This window comes from Drosophila gunungcola (genome assembly GCF_025200985.1).
Source record: "Drosophila gunungcola strain Sukarami chromosome 2R unlocalized genomic scaffold, Dgunungcola_SK_2 000006F, whole genome shotgun sequence".
NCBI classification, from domain to species: Eukaryota; Metazoa; Arthropoda; class Insecta; order Diptera; family Drosophilidae; genus Drosophila; species Drosophila gunungcola.
The window spans coordinates 1,098,604-1,121,794 of NW_026453168.1; the positions used below are offsets into that span (position 1 = coordinate 1,098,604).

Genomic DNA, 23,191 nt, shown 5'->3' on the forward strand with positions numbered 1-23,191 from the left:
ACTGTATTTCATTAGTTCTTATTAAATAAAAAAGATAACAATTTTACATATTTAAATACGCCTACATATGTTAAAAGTAGTTCATGAGGCAATTAAGACTTGAATGCAGTACAACTTTCAATTTAGAAAGATAATTCAATTCAGTTATAAAATATTGTAATATTGTCGATTTAATATAAGTGGCTTAAACATTTAAAATTTTAAATTAATTTATACTTCTATAATTCTTTATCAAGACAAATAATATTTCCTGATCCTTACAATAAGTAAAAGTATTTATAGCGTTTTTTTATTTAAATTTCTAAAATAGCATTGACAATAACTAACTTTTCTCTACCAAGCGCTTTATCATTCAGTTGACTCAATGGTTTTTAGAATTTTGTGCTGCACAAGCTTATGTTAAAATCAATTTACGACTGCAAAAACACAAATCGCTGTGGTCGGCCCCTGCGTTTCTATAGTAGAATCTACAAATGGCAAATCACATTCGACAAATATATTTAGAGAAAAATACATATTTTGCCGCTTTCCCCCTGTTGGGCAGCAATGCCAAAGTCAACAGCAGCGGCCTGCAGCCTTTCAAAAGGGCGTGGCATTTTCAGTCATAAACAAGAAGAGTTTCCCAGAAACCAAAACCAGACGATAACTTTGAGCGAGGACCGGATCCGAAACCTTTTGCCTGTTTACATTAAAAGCTTTTTAATTTGTATTCTAATTTCAATATTTGCTTGTGCTCAACAATGAAATGAAATCCTGGCAGGGCAAAAAATGAAAAAAGGATAAATGGTTTGGGGCAGCTCCTCATGTGTGCGTTCGTGTGCTTTTGTGTTTATGTGTCTGAGTGCAAAATGGCGGACAAAATATGCAAATGACATTAGGCCATGTAGCATAACTTCTGGCACGTTTAGGCCGCGTCGATGGAGCGCATCAAGGGGAAACGGTGGCAGTGGCACAGGCCTTCAATCGTTTTTTAAGTGTTCGTGTCGGAAATCTTAAGATTTTCGATGCTAAAGTAAATGAAGGAACGAAAAAATACAGCGAGACGGAAAAATGAAAAGTGCCCTCTGCTGGAGATTAAGTTTACGAAATCATACGTTTCAGATCCCAAGGGAAAATTTAACTTAAACCTAACTTTTGTTTAAAATTGAGTTTACCTTTGACTTTTCAACTTTGGGCTGTAAAAACGAAAACAAAGTTTCTCAACGTTTGGCCAAAAAATATTTATTTAATATATACTCTATTATATAGAGGCAAAAACCGATTTAAAAACCTAATAAACACGCGGGGCACTAATAGTCCATATTGTTTTAGTGGATTATCACATGTATTTTCAAAAATCGATGTGTTAAACAATGGAATAACACATGCAGTTTATCAAGTTTATTTTAAATACTGAAAAGCGTTATAGGAAGGGGATTTTAAAATTGCAGATTGTATTTTGGCTCCTAATATTTTCGATAAATTTTCAATGTGGAACATATATATGACTCTTTAATTATCCTTTGCTAATGATCAGTATCCCATTTCGTGAAGCGTAGTATGTACAAATATTTAAAAAACTAAAACAATCGAAAATGGAAATCAATTGCCAACACTCTAGATAAATCAATACGGTTTTTAAAAAGGTTTTGATTTTAATGGCATATATATCATAAAAAAAATACTTTGTAATAATGTAAAAGTAAAATAATCATTTGGGAATCAAGTGTATTATGAACGTTAAGAAGTAAGCACACAATGTTACCCCGGGGATTGGGTTCACCTAACGTTGCCGAAATGTTTGTTCATCTCCTGAGCAATCTCGTGCGCCAGCTAATTTGAGCAAATAGACGTTTGCCTGATGCTTGCAGCATCACTGGTGGCACGCGGCGTATACGCAATTTGGGATGCTCAAACCGCCTCGATTGTGTGAAATTTTTCGCAGCGGGTAGCGAACTTTGCAACCAAATGGTGTCACAGCATGATAGAGAAAATTGATGGCCCCGTGGCAGGAGCTCTAGAAAATGAAGGTAAAATGCATTTTCTATTTTTTGCGTGCATTGGGAGATTGATAGGGATTGAAGGATGAAGTGCAAACGGAGGCTGTCTGTTCGAACCGATGACAGATTTGTGCTGGGGAATTCTATTTCAGGAGCCGTTTAGATGGCCTGTCATCGCCAGTTGAAATGAGGGCCAGAACTTTGTGTCGTTCGGCGGAAATGTTGGGGCCGTAGCGAGTGTCATTGATGACCGCAAATGGATGTGGCCCGGTCAATCGCAAGCTGACATCCAGAGGGACAAAGGTTCGCGAAAGGTTTGACTGGGCCAAGGTGATGCCGTCAGTTTGGTGTCAGCGGAAGTCCGGCTTTCTGGCGGACGCCCCAGGATCCTGACTTGAGCGACAGCCAAGCTGGATGCGTGAGCCCACACATCCTGCTCCGTGTGTCCGCCTTTGAAGCTGCTATATCTGCATATTAAAATACATTTTTTTATTAGCCTTTCTCGGTCCGTTGGCTGCCGAAAAGTTTCTCAGCCATGGCCCGATTACAATGGCGAACTCAAAAGTTTCCGTTTGAAGATGCCATGTATAATCCTCGTGTACTCGTATTTGTACTGCTCTTATTGAGTTAAACAGTTTCGAAAGTTGAGAACAGGTTGGCACGGGCCGATGAGGGATGTGAACAACTTTTCAGGCTGCTTTGGCACTTGAAGCTGACTTTCTGACTCAAATTCGCATTGTTTGACTTAAATTGCTTGTCTTGACTCAACGCTCAGCTCAAATATTGCATGCGAAAATAGACAATGCTCGTAAGTTAGTAGAAAAGTTGCCCATCCACTTGGCTGGTTAATTAAAAGCAACTTGACTGACGCATTGTCCTGGCGTGTCAGGTCCTGCGACTTTCCAGCTGAGTCTTGGCCTGGTCAAGTTCGCGAAAGGCATTAAAAAGGGGTGTAAGGTTCGGTTGTTGGGCATGAAGACCCCTTTTGCTCAGTTCGCGGAGACAAAGACTTAATTGCTTCCCCACGCACAAACACACACACACACACATTCACTATGGGACAAGTTAGTGGCCATTACGAGCAGCTGCATCAGCAGCAGAAGAGGCTGCAACAAATTGGGCCCTTGCCTTGAAGAATGCACCGCTTTTCGGCCCAAATGGCGAGGAAACTGAAAACTGAAAAGAATGCCTGATGCAAATAACTCGGGAAGGCGGAAGCGAGCCAAGGCGAAACTGACAATGAACAAAAATGAAAAAGTGCCAGGAGAAAGTGGGCGTGGGGCGAGGGGAGCTGCAAAGAAATGTGGGCCATGGGCAACAGTTTTTGATTTGCATAAACAAAAGGTTCAAGTGTGGCGAAAGTGGCTGCCCAAGTGGGCAGCTGATTGAAGATGATGCGGCTGCCTGACTGCACAGAAAAAATGAACAATAATTGGCCAAATTTGTATTTCTAAAAACCAATTAGGAAAAAACAAAAAAAAATTTAATACAATATATAAATATATTTATTTAATACCTTATAAACTTCAAATTTAAAACTGCTTTTTGTTTAGAAAAGTATTTCTAAATAATTTTGTGAGCAGCAACAAATTTAAAATTCAAAGCCTTAATGAATCAGAAAAAAAACGTTTGATAGAAATTTTTTAAAATAATTTTTAAAGTATTTTTTATGTTGCTATGAGAACAATTTATTTATACACAAAAGGTTGTTTTAAAAAATAAATTGCTTTAAAAAAATCAGAAAGAGGAACACTTTCGTTTTGTTTCAGTGCAGTTTCAGCTTTCTGCCTGCCACATGAAACCACCAAGGTCGAGATAATCCACCTGGCCAAGCAATTCCCTGTACCCTGTGGTCTTGGCGGAATAAAAGTTGAAGGAAGGAGGCTTGAAAGCAGGATGACGGGTATGTGGGTGGTTGGGTGGTTTGGAGGCTTACTGGCCCCAGGATGTTGCACACTCAATTTCCTGCGCGCATATCGCGCTTTCGTCTGTCAACAAATGCAACAAAAGAAACAAAGGCTTAACGGGAGTTGATTGTTTGCAAGCTTGCCACGCCGTTGGCCCCCTTTTCTTGTTGGCCATGTCTTCAATCCGAGCTCACTGCTAAAGTTTAGCTGCTTTACATACTCTTTATCTTGTTGCATTTATAATGCAACTTTGATAAAACCTGAAGATGAGTTAAAGGAGTTGTTATTCGAAGGGGGTGTTAAATATTCATTGAGAAATGTTTTGTTAGTCGAAAGACAGCCGTAAGCTTTACTCTATTTCTTACATAAATCTTTTCAGGATTATATCCTTAAACTTTTAACCCTACTGACCCTTTTTTTAAGGTTTTAAAGGCTGATCCCCATCGAATGCTAGAAACTTACTCCTGCATGTAATCGGAAATGGTTCCTTGTTCTTGCCTTTGGCTTAAACTCATTTTAGTTGCAAATTTGTGCAAATTTGCACTCGAGACAAGTTCGATTCTCAATCCAGGCTGAAGGCAGATTGATTTTCTGGTCCTCTCGGTTAGGAATCAGCTGACGTCACTGACAAACACACACTCAAGTGCATTTATTTTTAGTTCATACAAACACACACTCAAGTAGTTGGACAATGGTGGCTGTAAATATTAAGGAGTGCGGATAGCGATAGCCTTCGGTTGCGTTTCGGTCAAGGAAATAGACTGCCCCACTTACAAAGGACATCCACCCCCCTCCCCCCTACAAAGAAAATTGTGCCCGTTTTGCTCTATATATATGATGATGAAAAACAAAAATGCATGCACATAAATAACTATTTTTTGTGCTTCGTCCTTTGCTTCTGTTGCCATTTTAATAACATTGCATTGTTCGCATTTCTTGTTGCATATTGATGTCTGTCGAAATAGGTAAAAAGGCAGAAAACAAAATAAAATAAAAATGGTCAACAACTTTTGCATTTGCAGCACTTGACAATTTTGCACTTGAAAATTGTGCGGCATTTTTTTCGTCCAGCTCAAGCGCTTTTTGACAGTTTTCGCTCCTCCGTTTTGGCCTGGCTAACTACTGATCTGTGTCATGGTGTGTGTGTGGTAAAAGCTTTCATGCACACACGCTGGCAAGGAAAAAGGGAAATCTGGAATCCCATTTCTGTGAAATGCGCCCATGCTCGCTTATGTTAATTAAGCCTCCACTTAGCCCGGCCAAACTATTTGAAAAGAAAAACGCTGAGTGTTGCTCGTCGGCAAGGGGCTGGATTTTCCGCCACCCACACGCTTTTCCCCCCTCCTTCAGCCGCAGATTAGGGCTTACATCAAATGCCGACTGATGATGATGGCATTGCGCATACGCCACGTTAGCCTGCAGCTGACATCCAGTCGGCGCCAGCTGCTGCTGATTTTCTACCGTTTTCCTCGTGTTTTGTTGCCGCGCTTAATCAGTTCTGTTTAATCAACTTTCGCCCGGTCAGATTAGCCGACATTATTAAGGATTAATGCAGCCATTGTTTGGGTTCGCTTGCCATTGTTGCTGCGCCCATCATAATCGTTGGCATCAAGGTCGTCCGCACATTTTTTTGTCGGTCGCTGCCATTGTCAACGCAATTTTTCATTCTACCACCCCGCATTCCCTTCCCCAGAGTTGCTTATTTTTCCAGCGTTACTCATAGATAAAGCGCATAAAAGATCAAAGGCCTTGAATAAAACATCAAATAACGCGCTTGTCAAGCGCCAATCGAGGCATGGTAATGAGAAAAACCGTTTGGCATGCCAACCGCCGCCCCAGTGGAATGCGGTCTGGAAAAGCGGTAGAAAGCCGGCCAGTGGGTGGTCAACTGTCAGCCGTTTGACAAGCGATTAAGCCAACATGAGACCGAGGAAAACCAGCAACCAACTGGCATCTAGCAAGTCAATTTGGAGATAAGCGGTCTAAGGGGCGAGGCGAGGCCAATTAGACACCGTACAGAGTGAGTGTAGTAAAATCAATTAGAGAATAGGTCGGAAAATGCACTCAGGTAAACACTGCTTAGCCGGCAAAGGTATCTAATCTGGTTTTAACGAAGCCAATGGTCAGTTCTTTGCCCACATACTGCAATCGGGCACTGGCAAAAAGGGTATAATAACCAGAAATAAAAATAGATTTCGCATTTAAGTAAAGGTTCAAAATAAACTACTTTGGATTTAATTAAAACTAATATATAGATGTTTTAAGCCATGATTAATTATAGTTTAAAGAAAAAGTCCATAGCAATGTACTTTGTAATTTACAATTTGAATTTGAAAATAAAAAGCCAACAAAGCTTTAAATAAACAAAGGTGCTTAAACAAACCTTTTCATAATCAATAGGTTATAAAAACAATAACAAAGTAGGTTGGGATAAAATGTTTTCTGAATAAAACATGTCAATGCAAATTTGTATCACATTTTATAGCACTTAATTCGAAATCACTATCACATTTAATTTGCGCCAGTGTAATTTGGCACACTGGGCAGTAGCTTTGGTCTCTAATTTGCTGCTGCCATCCTACAGCATATGGCCAATTATTACACACAAAACATTTATTATTAATGAGCAGGCCAGAGGGTTGACGGGTCAGAACGGACACCATGGCCGCAAGTCGATTAGGCCAATTAGTCTGGTTATTGACAATTGCGGACATTGCAATTAATTAATCCAAATGTAAAGGTAAATGTAAATGTCGAGTGCACATCGATATATGGCCAATCTAGTACCACTAATTGCGATCCCTCCGCCCTCGAACATTCGCTTTGATGTCCAAATGGCCACCGATGAGTGACCTCTTTGAGCGGTCCTAAGCTGCTTGCTTTCCCATGGCTGGATAAGTGTGGGCGGGGGGAGATCTATCTAGAGAGGGGGTGGTGGTGGAGCACACGATTGACACAGTTATTAAAAACGACATGTAGAATTGGCATTCAGGCATGCGGGCAACGACATGGCCATCGACATACTTAGGCGCATAGTTTGACAGGACCGAAGAACCGTAGGATTGGGGGAGTGGCAAGTGGGGGTGCAAGGGTAAGGGTGCTAACTTGGCTGACAGGCGTGCAAAGTGGCCAACAGCAGGGTGTCACGGCCCTTGTCGATGTCGAGATGGCATGCCTCTGGCACTCAAAACGGAAAAGGAAACATTCCCCGAGATTTGCTCCGAACAACAGGGGGGAAAGCGTTAAGGAATTCAATTAGGCAGATGAGTGGCCATATGAATGTGAGCAAAAGAGTGTGTGAGTGTGTGAGTGCGAGTGTTGCCTCATACATGGAAAAGTGCTGGCCAAGTCAAAGGCAAAAGTCAGAGACATCTGACACTTCACATGGCCGGAAGAGGGCGCCTTATTGGCCTCAAGTTGTGACTAAGCTGATGTTGCTGATCCCATGCCATAGATGAGTTTCAGGGGCTTAGTGCTCAACTTTTCACTATATCCATAGTGCCATGGTGTGGGGGATGAGTGCAGCTATTCGGTTTTCTTTCAGGCATTCTGATCTATGCTCTTATAATGAACTTATAATGCTAACTGAATACAAAAAAATACAACTTTAATGACGTTTTCACGCAATATTAATAGAGCAAAAAGGGTCTACAAATTCTCCCAAAAACACTCAGCAACAGAACAGTTAAACCAATCTTTTTTATACCTAAACTATTCTTAAATCACCCCACTAGTACTCCAAGATAAGGTTCAAACATTTGAGTTGAGCTCTTCACTTGCTACTTCTACTATGCAAATAGATCAAATATTATTCATGATCCGGGATAGTTTTAGAGGGAGTGTTTTCTGCAGTTTGCCGTCATTTATCATTCATGTTTCTGCGGTGGGACTTTGTTCTCCGTACTTTGTTTGCTTAGCAAATGTTGTGGCGGAGTTTGAGCGGGTCTTGGGTGGGTGGCTGCACTGGAGGCAATGCAGAGATGGCGTCACCGAAGCTCGAACCCAACTCAACTGAAGCGTTCTAATTGCTGCACAAATATTAGCTTAAAATTAGCTCATTGTGCGCCGGTTAACGTTCAGTTCAAGCTCAGATTCAGACTCTATTGTGCGCGTGTGCGTTTATATATATATATCACAGTTTCGGGTAGTGTGTATCTTGCCATAGTCAATTACCATATATTTGTCTATAATTAATAAGATTCCCATAGTGCTGAAGATTTGTCCCGCTGCAGCTAAAGCTTTAAGCAAATAGCAATCACTTCCAGTGAGACTGCATTATCGTCTACAAAGTTTCCGCTTATTCGATTGCAACTTTTTTTTAGAGTTACACTTTGGGAACTTTTGATGTGTTGCCCTTGCAGTTGAAAAACTCGCGAAGCATGTTCGATTTTCAGTAGTTCGTTTATTTATTTATACCGTTTGCAGCAAAATCCGCTCAATTCCCCCTGCACAGGTAAAAGGTTTGTGTTTGCCCCTGTTTATGCTTTCTACGCTTCAAATTAATTTCAACTCTGCCAAAAATAGTGCATGGCTGTTCATGAATGCCCCATTATGGGATGTGTGGTGGTGCTCTTGTACAAAATTTTACATGCGAAACCACTTTAAAAAAGAAGCATGCATAGCCACACAAGTTTTGTACAAATTTCAAGCATTCACATCCTGGAGAGATAAAAAAAAACATTTCTTTCTGCATGCCAACAAATCACTAAGCTTAACTTCTAGTTTGAATGCCAAAATATATTCCTTTTGACCACTTGGAAGCAAACAATTTAAGAACTTTTTTAATAACTTTTCTCTGTTGCCAATTAGTCTAAATACTGTAAATGGGACAAGCAATTTCACCTATTTCATTGCGAAAATGAAAATGAAAATCTAAATGTAGGTACAACTTTAAAAACCTCTTTTTCCATTTGAGCAAAACGTTAAAACTGGATGCATCAGCTTGGATTGCAACTTTGACTCTTCCCTTCATCCGTCTTCCGCATCAATCAAGATTATACTTTTCCTTCGTTAGTAATTTTTTTTTGGCACACTTTGCAATATCTTTGTGCATCAAGGACAGGCTAAACGTATGCAGATCATTATGTTAATCGTAAGCCATCAAATTTTTTGGCGTCATTCATCACACTGAGCCACACTTTGCACTTGGTAATAGCACCCACTATTTGCCCCTGCTTTAACCCTTCTTCAGCCCTTCGTACAGCTGGCGTTACCACCTTCTTTACCCCTTTGCCCATCTGTTTTCAACCTTCCTAATACATTCTTTCCCCTTCCAAACCCCTTCTTTCCCCGTTTTTGGACCTCTGCTTGCTTTGCTCTTGCTGCTGCTTAGCGCCCGCGTGGCTAAGCCGAAATTTACACAGGCACAGCGAGCTGAGCGTTGAGTTGTGCTTGGTTATGCAGAAATTTGCACTTTTCCGAGAACACACACACACACACACACAGTCACACATGCACTGCGGCACAAGTAAACAAGTTTAGTATAATCAACGGTTGGCTGGCTGCCGGGCTATACAACAAAAAAGTGTTGCACATCCGCTTACATAACACACACTCCCCCATGAACAACATGCAGATGACGTAGTATATGTTTTTATTAGCATGCTTTGTATGCCCGGTATGCTGTCATGCTCATGACCAAGTTTGGGCTGCATTTATCAGTTGGCAAGGGGAGAAGGGCTTTTGGAGGGGTTTCGTAAGGATTCACCTGTCTCGCGGTGCTCGTAAAACCACATTACCCGTGATTTCCGAACATACACACACACACACACACACACACATACACAAACAGGGTGGCTATGGCTTGTTCATCAGCGTTGCAGTCGAGCACGAAGCGATTGGGATATCTGTCTACTGGTGGTTCCAATGGCGCCTTTGTGCCACGTTCATTGAATGTTTTCCTATTAATTTTTTATTGAATGATGCTTTTTTTCCACCCAGCATACTTGCACGCAGTATAAGGGTTGGGCTCAAGGATGGCTTATTCCCTGCGGCGACATGCTAACTTTATTCAATTCCTTCGCTGCTCATGTGGAACATACACACTCGATGTCCCTCCATCCATCTGTATCTATCTGCATCCTACCCTCTTATTCTACCTTAGTTGTTTCCACTACTTTTTAGCCGGACAAGAGGAGCCGTGTAAAGTGCCTGAAAAACTGCTAGTACTTAGAACGCATCCCACTAGAAAGGATAACGATAAAGCGCAACCGAACCAACGATACCCTTGGATACACTTTAACTACATAAAAAACAGACTTAAGCAATTTTATAACACATTTAAAGTAAAAAAGGTATTCTATTAAATAATAAAAAACATTGTTAAGAAAAACTTGTAAATAAAACAATTGTTATAAATCAGCTATTTGAAATAGAAATGTTTATCAGCAGAACTTACATGTTGGGTTAAATAAAAATAAATGTAGTATAAAGATAAGCAACACAAAGGATCTAGATGTATCTTCATAGGATTTCGGAATTTCCTTACAGTTTTTCCCTGTAATGTCTCTGGTAATCCCCTGACTCCATATACTTCATCTATACCTCTGAACTCCCGCTGATGGGGCAACAAATGAGCAACATGATGGGAAACATTTAGCTAGTGCCTTAAACTGAACAAAAGAGGACACGGGCGGGCGAGGTGGCAAAGGGAGGAGGAGGACGGCAAGCTGGTTAAGCCTGGTATGCCACACCATTTGGAAGACAAGCACATAAAAAACCTCCAAAATGGGTGACACACAAAGGAGCCGCACACACACACACACACACACACAGATAGAGAGACACACCTGCACTCACACTCATACGCACGACGGCAATGAAATAAACAAAGCCGCAGAAAGACTTACAAACCTCAGCGAAGCGAGAGGGAGAGGGGTATTCAGTGGGTAAAAGAGAGGGAGATATATTGGCAGAACGAGAAGGATGGTAAGCAAATTTGCGGGCGAAACCAAAAGCTCGACCGCTGTCAAAATTATCGAGCAGCAGGTGTGCTCTTTCCTTATTCTCCACCCTCTCTTCTTCTTGCAACCTCCCCTCTCTTTCATACAATCTCTACCTCTCTTTCACTCCCATGCTGCCACTGGCTTTATTGCTTTTGTGGCTTTTTGGTAAATATTTTGCATAAAATATCAATTTCTTAAAGAAACGTGCGAACATATGAAACTGGGCGACTGCAATGACGACTTCAGCTTGATGCAATTTAAATAAAAATCTGCAAGTGCAGTCTTAGTACATATATATTAATCATCCCTCTTTCTACCCTTTTTTATAAATCTGCCAGCGGCTAGCTTTAGCCAAATATTGTTGCATAACTTTTAAAGCCGCAACTTTGCACAAGTGTAGAGCTGTCTGATCCCAATATCCTTCCTTCGGGTGAGGAAAATGCAAATGACGGTTATTAAAATTCCAGGAAAAGGTCTATATTTGCCCCACCCACTTAAGATTAATTGAGAGCATTTAGGGTGACATTAAGCTGGACCAAAATAGAATACCGAAAAGTAAATTAAAAAAAAATAAATAATGTTTTAGCTTGATATCCACTGGCAAAGGGCTATTTCACTCGATTTCGGCTAAACGCAGCGAAAAAATTGGAAAGCAGATTTACTTGTTGATTTCGACCGTAATTGAATTACCCGCGGTATAAAATGCGCACGAAATGGGTTTCGACATTTTCCTCCCAGAGGGCAAACAAATTGGGCAAAAGGCTTTCGAACCAAAAATTAATTTCATTTGGGTGTATTTACTGGAAGTTTTTTTTTTGCCAACTTTTTGGGACTAAATACACAAATTAAATAGCAATTTAATAGATTTTTGTGGGGCTTGCCTTGGTGGAATATTAACTTTGGTTTTAAGCCCTATTTTTTGGGGTAGATGTCAACAAAAATCCGTCACAGCTTTTCCATATTCATAAGCCTGGCGGACAGATAAAGACATGCTTTTGTGAATGTCCAGTCAGGCGTTTGAATGTAAAATTAAAATGAAATAACTAAATGACAAAATAACTAGTAAACAAAGAGCTAACTGCACCCTTTCACTTTCAGCCCGCGGGCATTTCTTGTTTTGGGTATTTATTTGTTAATACGATATTTACGCCCCCTAAATGGAAATGGGAAAATTTCCAATCAAAACAACATACATAGCTTGCGTTAGTGGTAACCGTATCACGTAGCCTGTTAACGGAAGAAATAAATATTTCAAGCACAATTTCGGGGGCGGCAACGGCATCCACTTAGCGTGACCCTCGTTCCTTAATTTTTTTTTCTTAGTGGCTCAAGTATATAAGTTTGAGCGGAAATCGAAGCTGGTTGAAAACACAACATGGACTCCAGCTACTTTGCCGTTCAGAGAAGAGCTCTGGAAATCGTCGGATTTGATCCCAGTTCGCCAAATCTCAGACTGAAACATCCCATTTGGGCAGGGATACTCGTCTTATCCCTGGTTTCCCACAATTGGCCCATGGTGGTGTACGCGCTGCAGGATCTATCGGATTTAACCCGCCTCACGGACAACTTTGCTGTGTTTATGCAGGGATCGCTGAGTACCTTCAAGTTCTTGGCCATCGTGGCAAAACGAAGGCGCATCGGCTCTTTAATTCACCGATTACACAGGCTAAATCAACAGGCCACTGCCACTCCCAATCAAAGGGAAAAGATTGAGAGGGAAAACCAATTGGATAGGTATGTCTCAAGATCCTTTAGAAATGCTGCCTACGGAGTGATTTGGGCCTCAGCCATAGCCCCCATGTTGATTGGACTTTTGGGATATATAAGAACGGGATTATTCACACCGACAACACCCATGGAATTCAATTTCTGGCTCGATGAACGGAAACCCCAATTTTATTGGCCCATCTACGTTTGGGGCGTTTTGGGCGTGGCAGCTGCCGCCTGGTTGGCCATTGCCACGGACACTCTATTCTCGTGGCTGATTCACAACGTGGTGGTTCAGTTTCAGCTCCTCGAACTGCACCTTGAAAAGAGGGATTATAAGCAAGATGACTTTCACCTTAGTGAATGCATCCATCGCCATCGTTTGGCTCTTGAACTAGGAGAGGAATTAAGTTCGATTTTTGCCGAGATCGTTTTCGTGAAATACATGCTAAGTTACTTGCAACTCTGCATGCTGGCCTTTCGTTTTAGCGAGAGTGGTTGGAGTGCCCAAGTGCCATTTAGAGCCACCTTTCTAGTTGCTATTATCATCCAACTCAGTTCGTACTGTTATGGTGGCGAACATCTCAAGCAGCAAAGTTTGGGTATCGCCCAGGCGGTCTATAGTAATTGCAATTGGCCAGAAATGCCACCCAAAAAAAGAAGATTGTGGCAGATGATGATCATGAGGGCTCAGCGACCAACCAAGATTTTTGCATACATGTTTGATGTGGATCTACCACTGCTACTTTGGGTAAGTTTCTTTTTTTTAATGTAAAATTTGTTTTTAATACATTATATCTGACAGGTCACCAAAACGGCAGCATCATTTTTGGCATTGCTCAGAACTTTTGAGCGTTAGTTTTATATCAAATAAACGTGAGCAAAACAAATAAGCCTGTGTTCAACAATATATGCCAATGTTTACTTTTAAAAATTACAACTATAATGTTAGAGGGTACCAAAGAAATCACTAGGGTTTTGAAATAATTCATAAAAGGTGCTTGAAAGTAAGCAAAAGAAAGAAATAATTAAATAATTCAATAAAAATTTAAAATATTGAAGGCTTTGTTCTTGCGTACTGTATTTTCAACAGTGCGTTTTCATTAACTTGCCTTAAATTAATCCTCTTGTTTGCATGAAATTTTGAACAAGCTTCAAGAAATACTTCTCAATAATGTACGATACATTCTTTAGTTAAAAGAAAGTTTTGCAGCCAAGCCTTAAAGTAGGATGCACTGTATAACTCTAGACCTAAACCCAATTAGTTGGTACTTGATTTTGGCAGTATCCTTGTATGTTTTTGACAGCGGCTACAGCTAAATGCCGTGCGGAATCTTTTGCCGGATGCAGTAAGCACATGCACATACATGCCACAGGGCGATGCCACTGCAGGCGGAGGATATGAAATTCATGAGCGAATTCCACAAAGGCAGCGGTCAGAACCAACAGCTCATGTGGGCGGGCAGGGATAAATATAGTAGCTATATATGTATATCCCAGGTAGCCGGAGTCGGAATTTGTTAACTGAAAGTATGCAGCAGTAAAGCAACAGCGTTCAGGTGGAGAACAAGTTGCTGGAAAAATAGCTACTCGAACTATGTGAGCACCATTCTGTTTGCCAGCCAATGGCTTCGGGCCCTTTTTCGACTCAGCCGGTTCTTGAGCTAGTTTCGGGGCTCTGGAGATCAGGTGGAATGCGGTCTTTAAGCCCCTATAGCTTGTCGTGCCCCTGCCCCTGCCCCTGCCCTTATCCCTGATCCCTTGTGGATTGCGGAATGTTGTCTGTTACGGAATTTTTGGGCTTGCTACTGCCGAGATTTGAATTCAGTTGGAGAGATGCTAAGTCGCTTGGACGGAATTTGTTTTATTAAATTTTGCAACTCGGTATTTTGCACATCCAATGGACTCGCTCCGAAGTTACTATGACAAATTGTGCGGGCGGGGAAGCAGGCACCTTGGATTATGTTACAAATTACACTAACGCCATTGCGGGCATAATTAATTTTTGTCTCTGACATTTGATTTATTGGTCTGCGTTGGTCAGCATCTTTGGCTTGGCTCCGAAAAACAAATGAGCAACGATTAATAAACGGAAATCGCTCGCTTGTGGCCATTACGCACCTGCGGCATAAGCAACAAAATCGGGCATCAACCTGGAATAGCAGCCATCGCATAACTTTACAGCAAATTGTGGTTGAGATAAGAGGGCCAAGCACAAGCACAAGTTGCAAGTAGTAGTGGCGAAAAAAACAGCATTTTATGTGTATTAAAAATGGGAACAAAAACGACCAGGAGCGGAGCACAGATTTTGTTTGCGGTTCGTTGAGCACACAATAATTTCATCAGCAGCAGCAGGTGGAGTAGAAAAAGTGGGTTTGGCTAACGGGCGGGAAATACCGGGGGGCAAGAGATAAAAGTGCTGGCAGCACTTTCGCTGCACCGCTTTTTTTTGCCGTTGCCGTCGTTTATTGTGTGGTCAGTACTACAGGGCGAATGGTTAATAATCGAACAAAAAAGTCCTTAAAGCTGTCCAAACAGTTGGCAAAAATTTATTCAAAATAGATTGGTATTACAAATTACAAATTCAAATACCATTCCTATTTTCACTTCAAAAAGTAGGCAACAAATAAGATTACCGAAAGAATTTTACCCCAGGGTGTATGGCTCATAATCAACAAAAAAAAAAACTTTTGACTGCGTGACACTTGACAGTAATTTATTCCAATTCTATTTACATTCCAATTTCAATTAACTATTCAAATGGAAATTAAATATTCATATGCATTTACGGTAGTTCCGCCGTTTTGCCCCGGAGTGTAGGCAACAAAAAATTACCGCGAATACTACTTGAATGCGTATGCATATAATCGCCACTTTTAAACTTTGTAAAGCTAAATATTTGAATTTTTAAATATAAAATGAAATAAAAATTAATATAATCAACAAAGCAAAAAAAATTAATTAGACAACCGCATTGTTAAATAAACACTTTTTTAATTGTTATTGTTTATAAATAATTAATTCTACATTTAGACGTCAATTGTGAATTTAACTCATTGAAGTTCCAAAAGCGGAAGACTAACCAAACCTTTATTCAATTTACTTCAAAATGGAAATCCGAAATACAAATGCAAATTTAAATGCACACAGTCAACCACCTCAACCGTAATTCCCGTTCTTTGGGTCACGGAAAGAAGGAAGTAAAAAAGTGTCCCGCTTAAATCGGGTCTGTGTTTGCCAAAGCTGTATTTCCATCTGTATATATAACATATTTTTCGGTTAAGCATACAAGGCGGCTGTGCACGGCCGTGCTGAAACTTTTCTAATTAAAATTGTGCGGCTTGTTGGAAGGTTTATAACAGAAAAAGGGTAGTTAAGGGGACGAAGATAGCCACTTTTAATAGAAATTACATTAATTAATTTTTAAAATATGCTTAAATACACATTTCTATGCATTAATTAATACGGCCTGACACACATACAGAAAGTAAACAATGGAACGTGACTGGAACTAACAACAAATGTGCGCCAGCATCGGATGCCTGGTCCTAAACGGGGATTTGGCTAATTAAAATACTCTTCCACTTAATTTGTTGTTTATTTGGCTAAATCCGAATTTAATTGCTGGCTAAAGTGTAGCGAATTCTGTATGAAAATTGACATGAACATGAACAACAGCGTCTGTGATTACAATGTTTTATTGACTGTTTTTTTTCACATAATTGCCAGCGTTTTGGACGCTGTCCAAATCGACTTGTTTTCCCCTCGAGACGAAACTCTTGAATCGGCTAACCCCCCATCGGTTATCACTGCCGCTGCTTTCGCCTGTTCAGTTTAGTTTGGTAACTTGATTTATGCCACCCCGATTCTAACCCATTTTTATGGGACTTTGTGTGACCCATTTGAACATTCGGCTTGCAGTGGGTCCCTTGCGTCGATGCCACGGCATGCATGACAAGCACTTATGCAAATTATATGGCGTACTTATGTGCGGGCAAAGGATTCGACTTTATTTGTCGGAATTTCAATGGGGTTTTGCAGTAGCAAGTTTCGCATAAAGCAAAATTAAAATAAAACATAAAAATGTAAAACAAATTTCAATGAGTGTAAGCGAGTTGAAGCGAATATTGCTCATAACATTTTGGGGAGTATTCAGATGAATTGGAATCGACATTAATATTACTTGAAGTCTTTAAACTTAAATGAAATTTTATAGCTTTATTTATTTAAACATTGTAACCTTTATAAGCCCCTTAAATTTTAGTAAATGTTTAATTGTTAAATGTTCATGAAAACTTATTTACATCCATTTTTTTTGGGCTCAATCTACAAACAAGTAAATTAATAAGGACAACACTAAATTTAATAAATAACTGAAAATATTACAGACCCACTACCTGAGCACTGGCTAAATTAATTTATTTCAACACTAAATTATCATAAAGGACTGAATGTTTAATAAACATTAACAGACGCATAAATTCCTTTTATTGTTTGAAATTAAAAATCCCTCATATTGCGGCAGAGTGCAGATTTTACTAGCATGAAATCAATCAACATATTTGCACACGTTAAAGAAATTTCGGCACTCAAAAGCATTTCAAGTTGAAATTTCATCAAGTGGAGAATCCGAGTAAATGGTAATTAAAAAACCAAAATATTTTCATCTTCTGACTGATATGCCATTAAATAATCACCACATAATTATCATTATCATTATTTCGCAGGCCCAATCATATTTAAAATAATTGATGCTGCGGTAGAGGCCACCCAAAATGCAATTACTTTATGCATAATTAAATTATAATTCATTAGACATGAGCCAAGGGGCCAGGACGCGTCTAAATTACAGCAATTAAATATTACCGATACCGATTCACAATCAAATGAGAATAAATCAATAGGCTTAAAATATATTACTTTATGGGTGGGAACACCCATTTGTAAACACATATTCGTGATTAAAAGCGAATTTCGATATGGGGTCTTGACTCGACTCAATTCTGTGAATCCTGGCGGACTTAAGTGATACACGGATAAAAATGGCTTTGTGATTATACTACATAAAGACGGAGAGTTTAGGCAGGATTGCAGAGTGAAAGCTGATGATATGGAAATTACAAATGCCATTGTTTGTGCAAAGAGTCAGACAATGTGAAATTGTTGAAAAGCAACGCGCGACAAGAAAAACGCAGAGCAATGGGCGAAAAATATTTGAAAAATGACTTTTCTTCTATAATGATTATTTTGCTCAGATGAGGAATGCGAATGAGTCTGCTATTTTCTTGTTGCAATGTCGCATGAGTTTGTGATTTCTTTGTGTGTGTGTTTCTTATTGGCAGTGGATTTGAAAGTGTGTAATGTGAATTCAATTATTTTGCAAATCGTTCTTTTTCTCTTGTGTACATTACAATTTTGAGATCCACTCCGGGCTTGGGGTTTGCCTTCGTTGACTTCATTTTTCTGTGTACTGTGTACTGTGTGCCCGTCTCTTTCTTTTCGCAACGGCCTTTCTCTTTCTTAGCCGTCTCCTCGATTTACGGAATATTTTCAATTTTTGCGGTCGGATAATGCTGTTGTTTTGCTTTCAGTTTTTTTTGTGTTTGCTTACTGTTTTAATTATTTTGCCTCATTTGATTTGCCTTCCTTTTTTTTTGTAATTAAATTCTTTTGACCATAGTTTATTTATTTAATGCATTTTATGGGCGAGTTTCAGCATTCAATTTCCTCGCGCTTGTTTGCTTTTCTTTGCTGGCGAAACCTTTTTTTAATAATTTGTTTTACAAAAATGTTTGCGGCTGGTTTTTATTTTCCGTTGGTGTTTTCCATTGTATTGATAATCGGTTTTTTTTGTATTTGTTATTTACTAATAAAATGCATGTAAGTCAGTCCGTCGTTTCAACATTTTTTCATGTCTTGTATATTTTGTTTGTTTGCTGTAATGTAATATAACCATATGAGCACTTCAGTTCGAAACTCGATATTTGCGGCACAAATATTCTGGCAGTCAGCCGAAGACAAGTAATTGTACAGCAATTATCGTGTGAAGTTGTTGCAGCTAGCAGTTTGGCCAGTGGCCGAATGCACTGAGGATGCAATGAGTGTTGCTCATGCTGCAACTGGGGAGAACAGGAACAACAAGTGCATGCTGAGGACGGCCGCACCCACCGAACTGCCACGCCTATTTCGCCACGACAATTCCGCTAACCACTTGCACTTGGCTCCCACTCCCATTCACGCACTTGCTGCTCGAAGATATACACTAAACTGGTAGCTTAAGTTGGGGTTTCTATATACTTTCTACTTTTATTTATTTTTTTTTGATTTTGTTTCTTTTTGATTTTCGAATAAAATGTTGAATATTTTTTGAATATTTCTTTAGCCCGATTTCGAAACGTTCCAAGTCCAAGGCGTGCACAGCGCTCGGCGCTCAGAGGAAAAGACAACTTGATCACAGCATGGAAAATGTTCAACTGACCGAGTGGCTAGCCTGTAGACCAGCAGAGAAGCTGCGGCTTTATCAGCTCGTGGCTAAAAACGCTCGGCCAGCAATCAGTTCGGCTCGGAAGGTTTCGTCCTTTCGTCCTCGGCACGCAGGATTCGCATACGCGCTTCGTGACTCGTGTTCGTGTTCGCGTTCGTGTCCTGTGCTCGCGAAGCAACATGTTGGACACATCCTTGGCTCCTTAGCTCCTGTTGGCCCTCAAAAATCTCAAAAATCGAGTGCAACTCACTCGTCCTGTGTCGTCACGTGTTGCTTTCGCTGGCATTGAGACGGAGCTTGGAGTGAAAGCTGCATTTGTTTTCCTCGCCTACGCCCAATGAGTAGGTCTCTCTGGGGTTCGCTACTGATATACTGATAAACTGTTACACCATACGCCATACACCAGGCAAGCTTCCATCCCGATGACGATGATGAGATGCGTCCTCGTTCCCGAACACTGGATATCCTTCGCAGCGGAAATTATATATGACGAGATATGTACATATTACTTTGCCATCGAACAAAGGGAAAGCGCCTTGCATTGCTTGGACCGTTCGCTCAGCTTATCAGAATTTTGAATTTTCATCAGCATTTGGTAATTGCAGACCGATGAAAGAAGCGTTTACATATTTAAATTATTAGATAGAAATCAATCTGTAAACTTCATCTTGCCTTTAAATCAATATTTTTTGTTTTGAAATATACATCTATGGCTTGCAATTGGGACCAACAAATACCGATATCTTTAAAATAAAATCGGAAAAAACTATTTATTTTAACTTGAATATAAAGGTTCCTCTAAGGTTTCTACTCTGAACCTTTTTTTTTTGGCCTACTCAAAGAACAGTACAAGTTTAAAGTTGTATTTGGGAGACACATTTTAAAGTGGCATGTATTTTTCATAGGCTAACGACTTTATATGTTCACTTAATTTACAAAAATATAAAAATGTTTAACATCCAAACTCACAATAAAATAAAATGTCGACAGTTATTTTTAGCATTCACCATTTAGTAGGTTGATTAACAATAAGTTTATAAATTAAGGATATGAATATTTATATTTTAAAGACTGGGTTTTGTAATGTTGATGTCTCCCAAAAGCATGTACCTTTATTTAAAATAAACCATGATGTATGACCAGTTTCAGTGTGCCTTTCCCTCTGAGCAACCAAGCCCCCTTCTACAAATGACTATATTCTTGACTGATAGCGATAGCATAACTTTTTCGGCTATTCTCCGAGGTGCTTTCACACATGGCTGCGTTATATTTGCAGAAGTAGAGCCGACTTAGAAGGTGTATTGCGGCGATGGAACGACGTAAAAGGACTACGGAGACTTTGAACAGAAGGTTAGCTGCATCCAGACTCTGGCCGCCATAATGCAATTATGCAGTGCCTGGCGGCACAGCTCCTTTGGTACGAGTAATAAGCATTTGCATTTTCACAAAATGTAGAACACAAGTCGCTGTAAGAAGTTGCCGCTTTGCAGGTCTCCAGCATCCTTTTTTCGCCTCCTAACCCCTTCCTCATCAGATGAAACGGACCTACGGCCATGTTCGCGTGGCATGAGTTTCATGCTCATAATTTGTGCACTTTATTAATAAAGTTTGCCAACTCGGTTTGGCCCAGACAGAGTGGAAATACACAAAGCCGGGGTAGAGATGAATATAAAAATGTTATAACAATTTTAAAACAATGAAGCCCCAAGAGCTTGTGTAAAACATACCACAAACCTATAAGTGTGAGCTCAAATATTTTTGATTGATGAAGGAATTTTAAAGGCAGTGTATTCTGTATTAGAATACACACTTTTTGCTTTAAGTTAGAATTCTACATTAAATGTTTTTTTCTCTTCTCACAAATATTAGGCTTGCCTTTAAAACGCTTAAGAGTTTTAAGAAACGAAGTTTTTAGTTTGCAAAAGAAAGTGTTTATTTAAGGAACTGGGAAATGGCCCAGGAGGTGTGTCCACCCTAGAAACATTCTAGTTCTAGTTGTTTTGACCGTTTAGTCCTTGTCCACCCTGCTGGTTGCCATTTCCGTTGCCACTTGGAGGCCTCGGCGGCATTCCCTGTGGCGGTCCATTTTGGCCCTGGGCAGCAACCTGCTGGGGCATCTGGGCCTGGAAAACCGCTGTTTAGGCCACGATACTGATTTAAAACACTTCAACTCTTACCAATCCCACAACAAGAATCAGAAGGAAAATGCTGAACAATGCGAACTGCTTCATGTTGAATTTGAAACTGAAAAATTGTCATCACCTTTGGCCTTATATAGCAACTAAAACCCTATTTCTGGCCCCGAAAGATTATTATCTCTTGTAATTAACGCTATCGCTTGGAAACTATTTGTGAAATCGTTTTGTAGTAAGGTAATTAAATTGTATATTATTTGTGGGCGCTCCTATCTGATTTTTAATGTCTTAATTGCGTGTGACACGTATGATCGCAGATATATTAAACAAATATTAAATAACTCGTGCGAAAAAACAAATTCAATAAATTGGGAATATCACGTGGGTTTTTTAAATCATCTTTTTTGAAAACACAATAGTTATTAAAATTTCATCGCAGCACATTATTTAACAAATTCAAAGTTAAGTGTAGATATGAAAAAGCTTTGAAAGAAAACTTTTTTAATATAATCACAAACTGAAGTAGTTTTTATGTTTGCCTTAGAACTTATTTCATCAAGATTTCATTGTTTATTTATTTTGCCACTATTCACTCACATAGTGAGTGCTCAATAAGGCACTAAAATCAATTAACTTTGACATGATTAAATTTTGATAAAGTTTGTCTAGGCAGAGTAAACCATTTATTATTCATGCTATATTTTCTATTTTTGTTCGGTCTTTTAATTTGAACGTATGCTGCCAACAATCGGCACACCAACACACCGCTACATATGCTACCATTCTTTGACTGACAGTACCCATTTTGTATAACACACCATCGGCCCACCCATCCACTTGCTCCTCGCCCCTCGCCCTCACCTCTGCTATGCAAATCACCTTGGGGGCATGGCCGGGCAAAGCAATTTCGCTCAGCATTTTCGAGCGTTGACTGGCAAAATGTCTTCGGTTTCAGTTTGAGATTAAATTTTGCCAAACGTTGGCCAAACAGAAACAAGACTTTCTAGTTTAGCAAAGTGCGGTGGGCACCGCCCTCTTTTCACCTGTCAGGCGTAGCCAAATCAATGAGTGTAGACAGCAAAAAAATAAGTGCTTAGAGACTAATATTTCAATATCTGATATATTTGATAGTTGGGCAAATTTGGGTTTTTTTTTGTCCTTTGGGTTGATACTGCAGGTTTAAAGCTCTTACCATTTATTGAGTTATTGAAATTAAATGCTTAACTTGATTAATGAAGATGCAAAATTAATTTAATTATTTACTATAAAATTATTTTATTTTATTTGTATATAAGTTACAAATACTTCTCTGTTTTATATGTATAAAATTTTATATTTTTCAAAAAACTTTTCTTAGTGTACTTGTGTGAGAGTTTTAGGGTAATAAATGCCTTTGCCGCGGAGAAATATGAATATTGAATATGCCTATAGTCGCGGACTGGGCCACAGAATAAACCGCAAGTGAGTGTCTGAACCATAATGCCATATATATACCCATTTCAGGACTGTGTAGAAAGAAAAGGATGTCGGTGGCCATATAAAGGAGCGAAAGACGGAACAAGCGAAATTCCGAGACCAAGACGACACCAGCATACATTGTGGATGAGCACTAATGAAGTCTCAGTTCTCGTCCTTTACAGCTGGCTGCATCATTGTTTGACTTTGACTTTGCCACTACCTTTCACTTCCAAGGACCCCCGGTAACGCCCTCTTTTCCAGTTTGCCAACTCACAAATGTTTGCTTAGTCACTGCTTTGTCGTTTGACCCCCGCTTACGCTTCGCCTCCTCGAAACAGCCTATTTATTTATGTTTATAATAGGATTTTTATCAAAACTTTTCCCCAAATTAATTCCGTAATGAGTATTTAAAAGACACTCGCATTTGGACAAACAGAGACAGGGACACACACAAAAGAGACCCGCAGCGAGCAGTTTTGGTGTTTGTCTTTTGACACGCCCGATGCCCACTAAACTTTTCGTGACCACGCCCCCGCCAGGGCCCCCGCCCCTAGGAGTCCTCTTATCATAAAGCTGT

At 39.8% G+C, this 23,191-nt stretch overlaps 3 protein-coding genes across 11 annotated transcripts in view; 1 reads left to right on the forward strand and 2 right to left on the reverse strand.

Annotated features, from left to right (window-relative positions):
• Positions 1-23,191, reverse strand: part of LOC128254619 (ecdysone-induced protein 74EF) — a 75,296-nt gene that overhangs the window by 25,729 nt on the left and 26,376 nt on the right. For 2 of the 9 annotated variants that reach the window (XR_008267570.1, XR_008267566.1), the window contains exons 1-2: positions 18,780-19,402; positions 17,949-18,473 (exon numbers count right to left, since the gene is read on the reverse strand). The exons of 4 other annotated variants lie outside the window; for them this stretch is intronic. The gene's annotated coding sequence lies outside the window, so the exon portion shown is untranslated. Of the gene's footprint in view, positions 1-17,948; positions 18,474-18,705; positions 19,403-23,191 lie in introns of those variants that run through there. 3 more of the 9 variants (XR_008267569.1, XR_008267568.1, XR_008267567.1) reach the window with 3 other exon arrangements.
• Positions 11,972-13,396, forward strand: LOC128254622 (odorant receptor 45a). The gene is made up of 2 exons (XM_052983798.1): positions 11,972-13,288; positions 13,343-13,396. The coding sequence occupies exons 1-2, from the start codon at positions 12,206-12,208 to the stop codon at positions 13,394-13,396; spliced, it is 1,137 nt and encodes a 378-aa protein (XP_052839758.1). The 5' UTR covers positions 11,972-12,205.
• LOC128254621 (uncharacterized) lies at positions 20,930-21,295 on the reverse strand. Its single transcript, XM_052983797.1, has 2 exons — positions 21,199-21,295; positions 20,930-21,144 (listed from the first exon to the last, which is right to left on the reverse strand). Exons 1-2 carry the CDS (start codon positions 21,250-21,252, stop codon positions 21,013-21,015), a joined length of 186 nt encoding a protein of 61 aa, XP_052839757.1. The 5' UTR covers positions 21,253-21,295; the 3' UTR covers positions 20,930-21,012.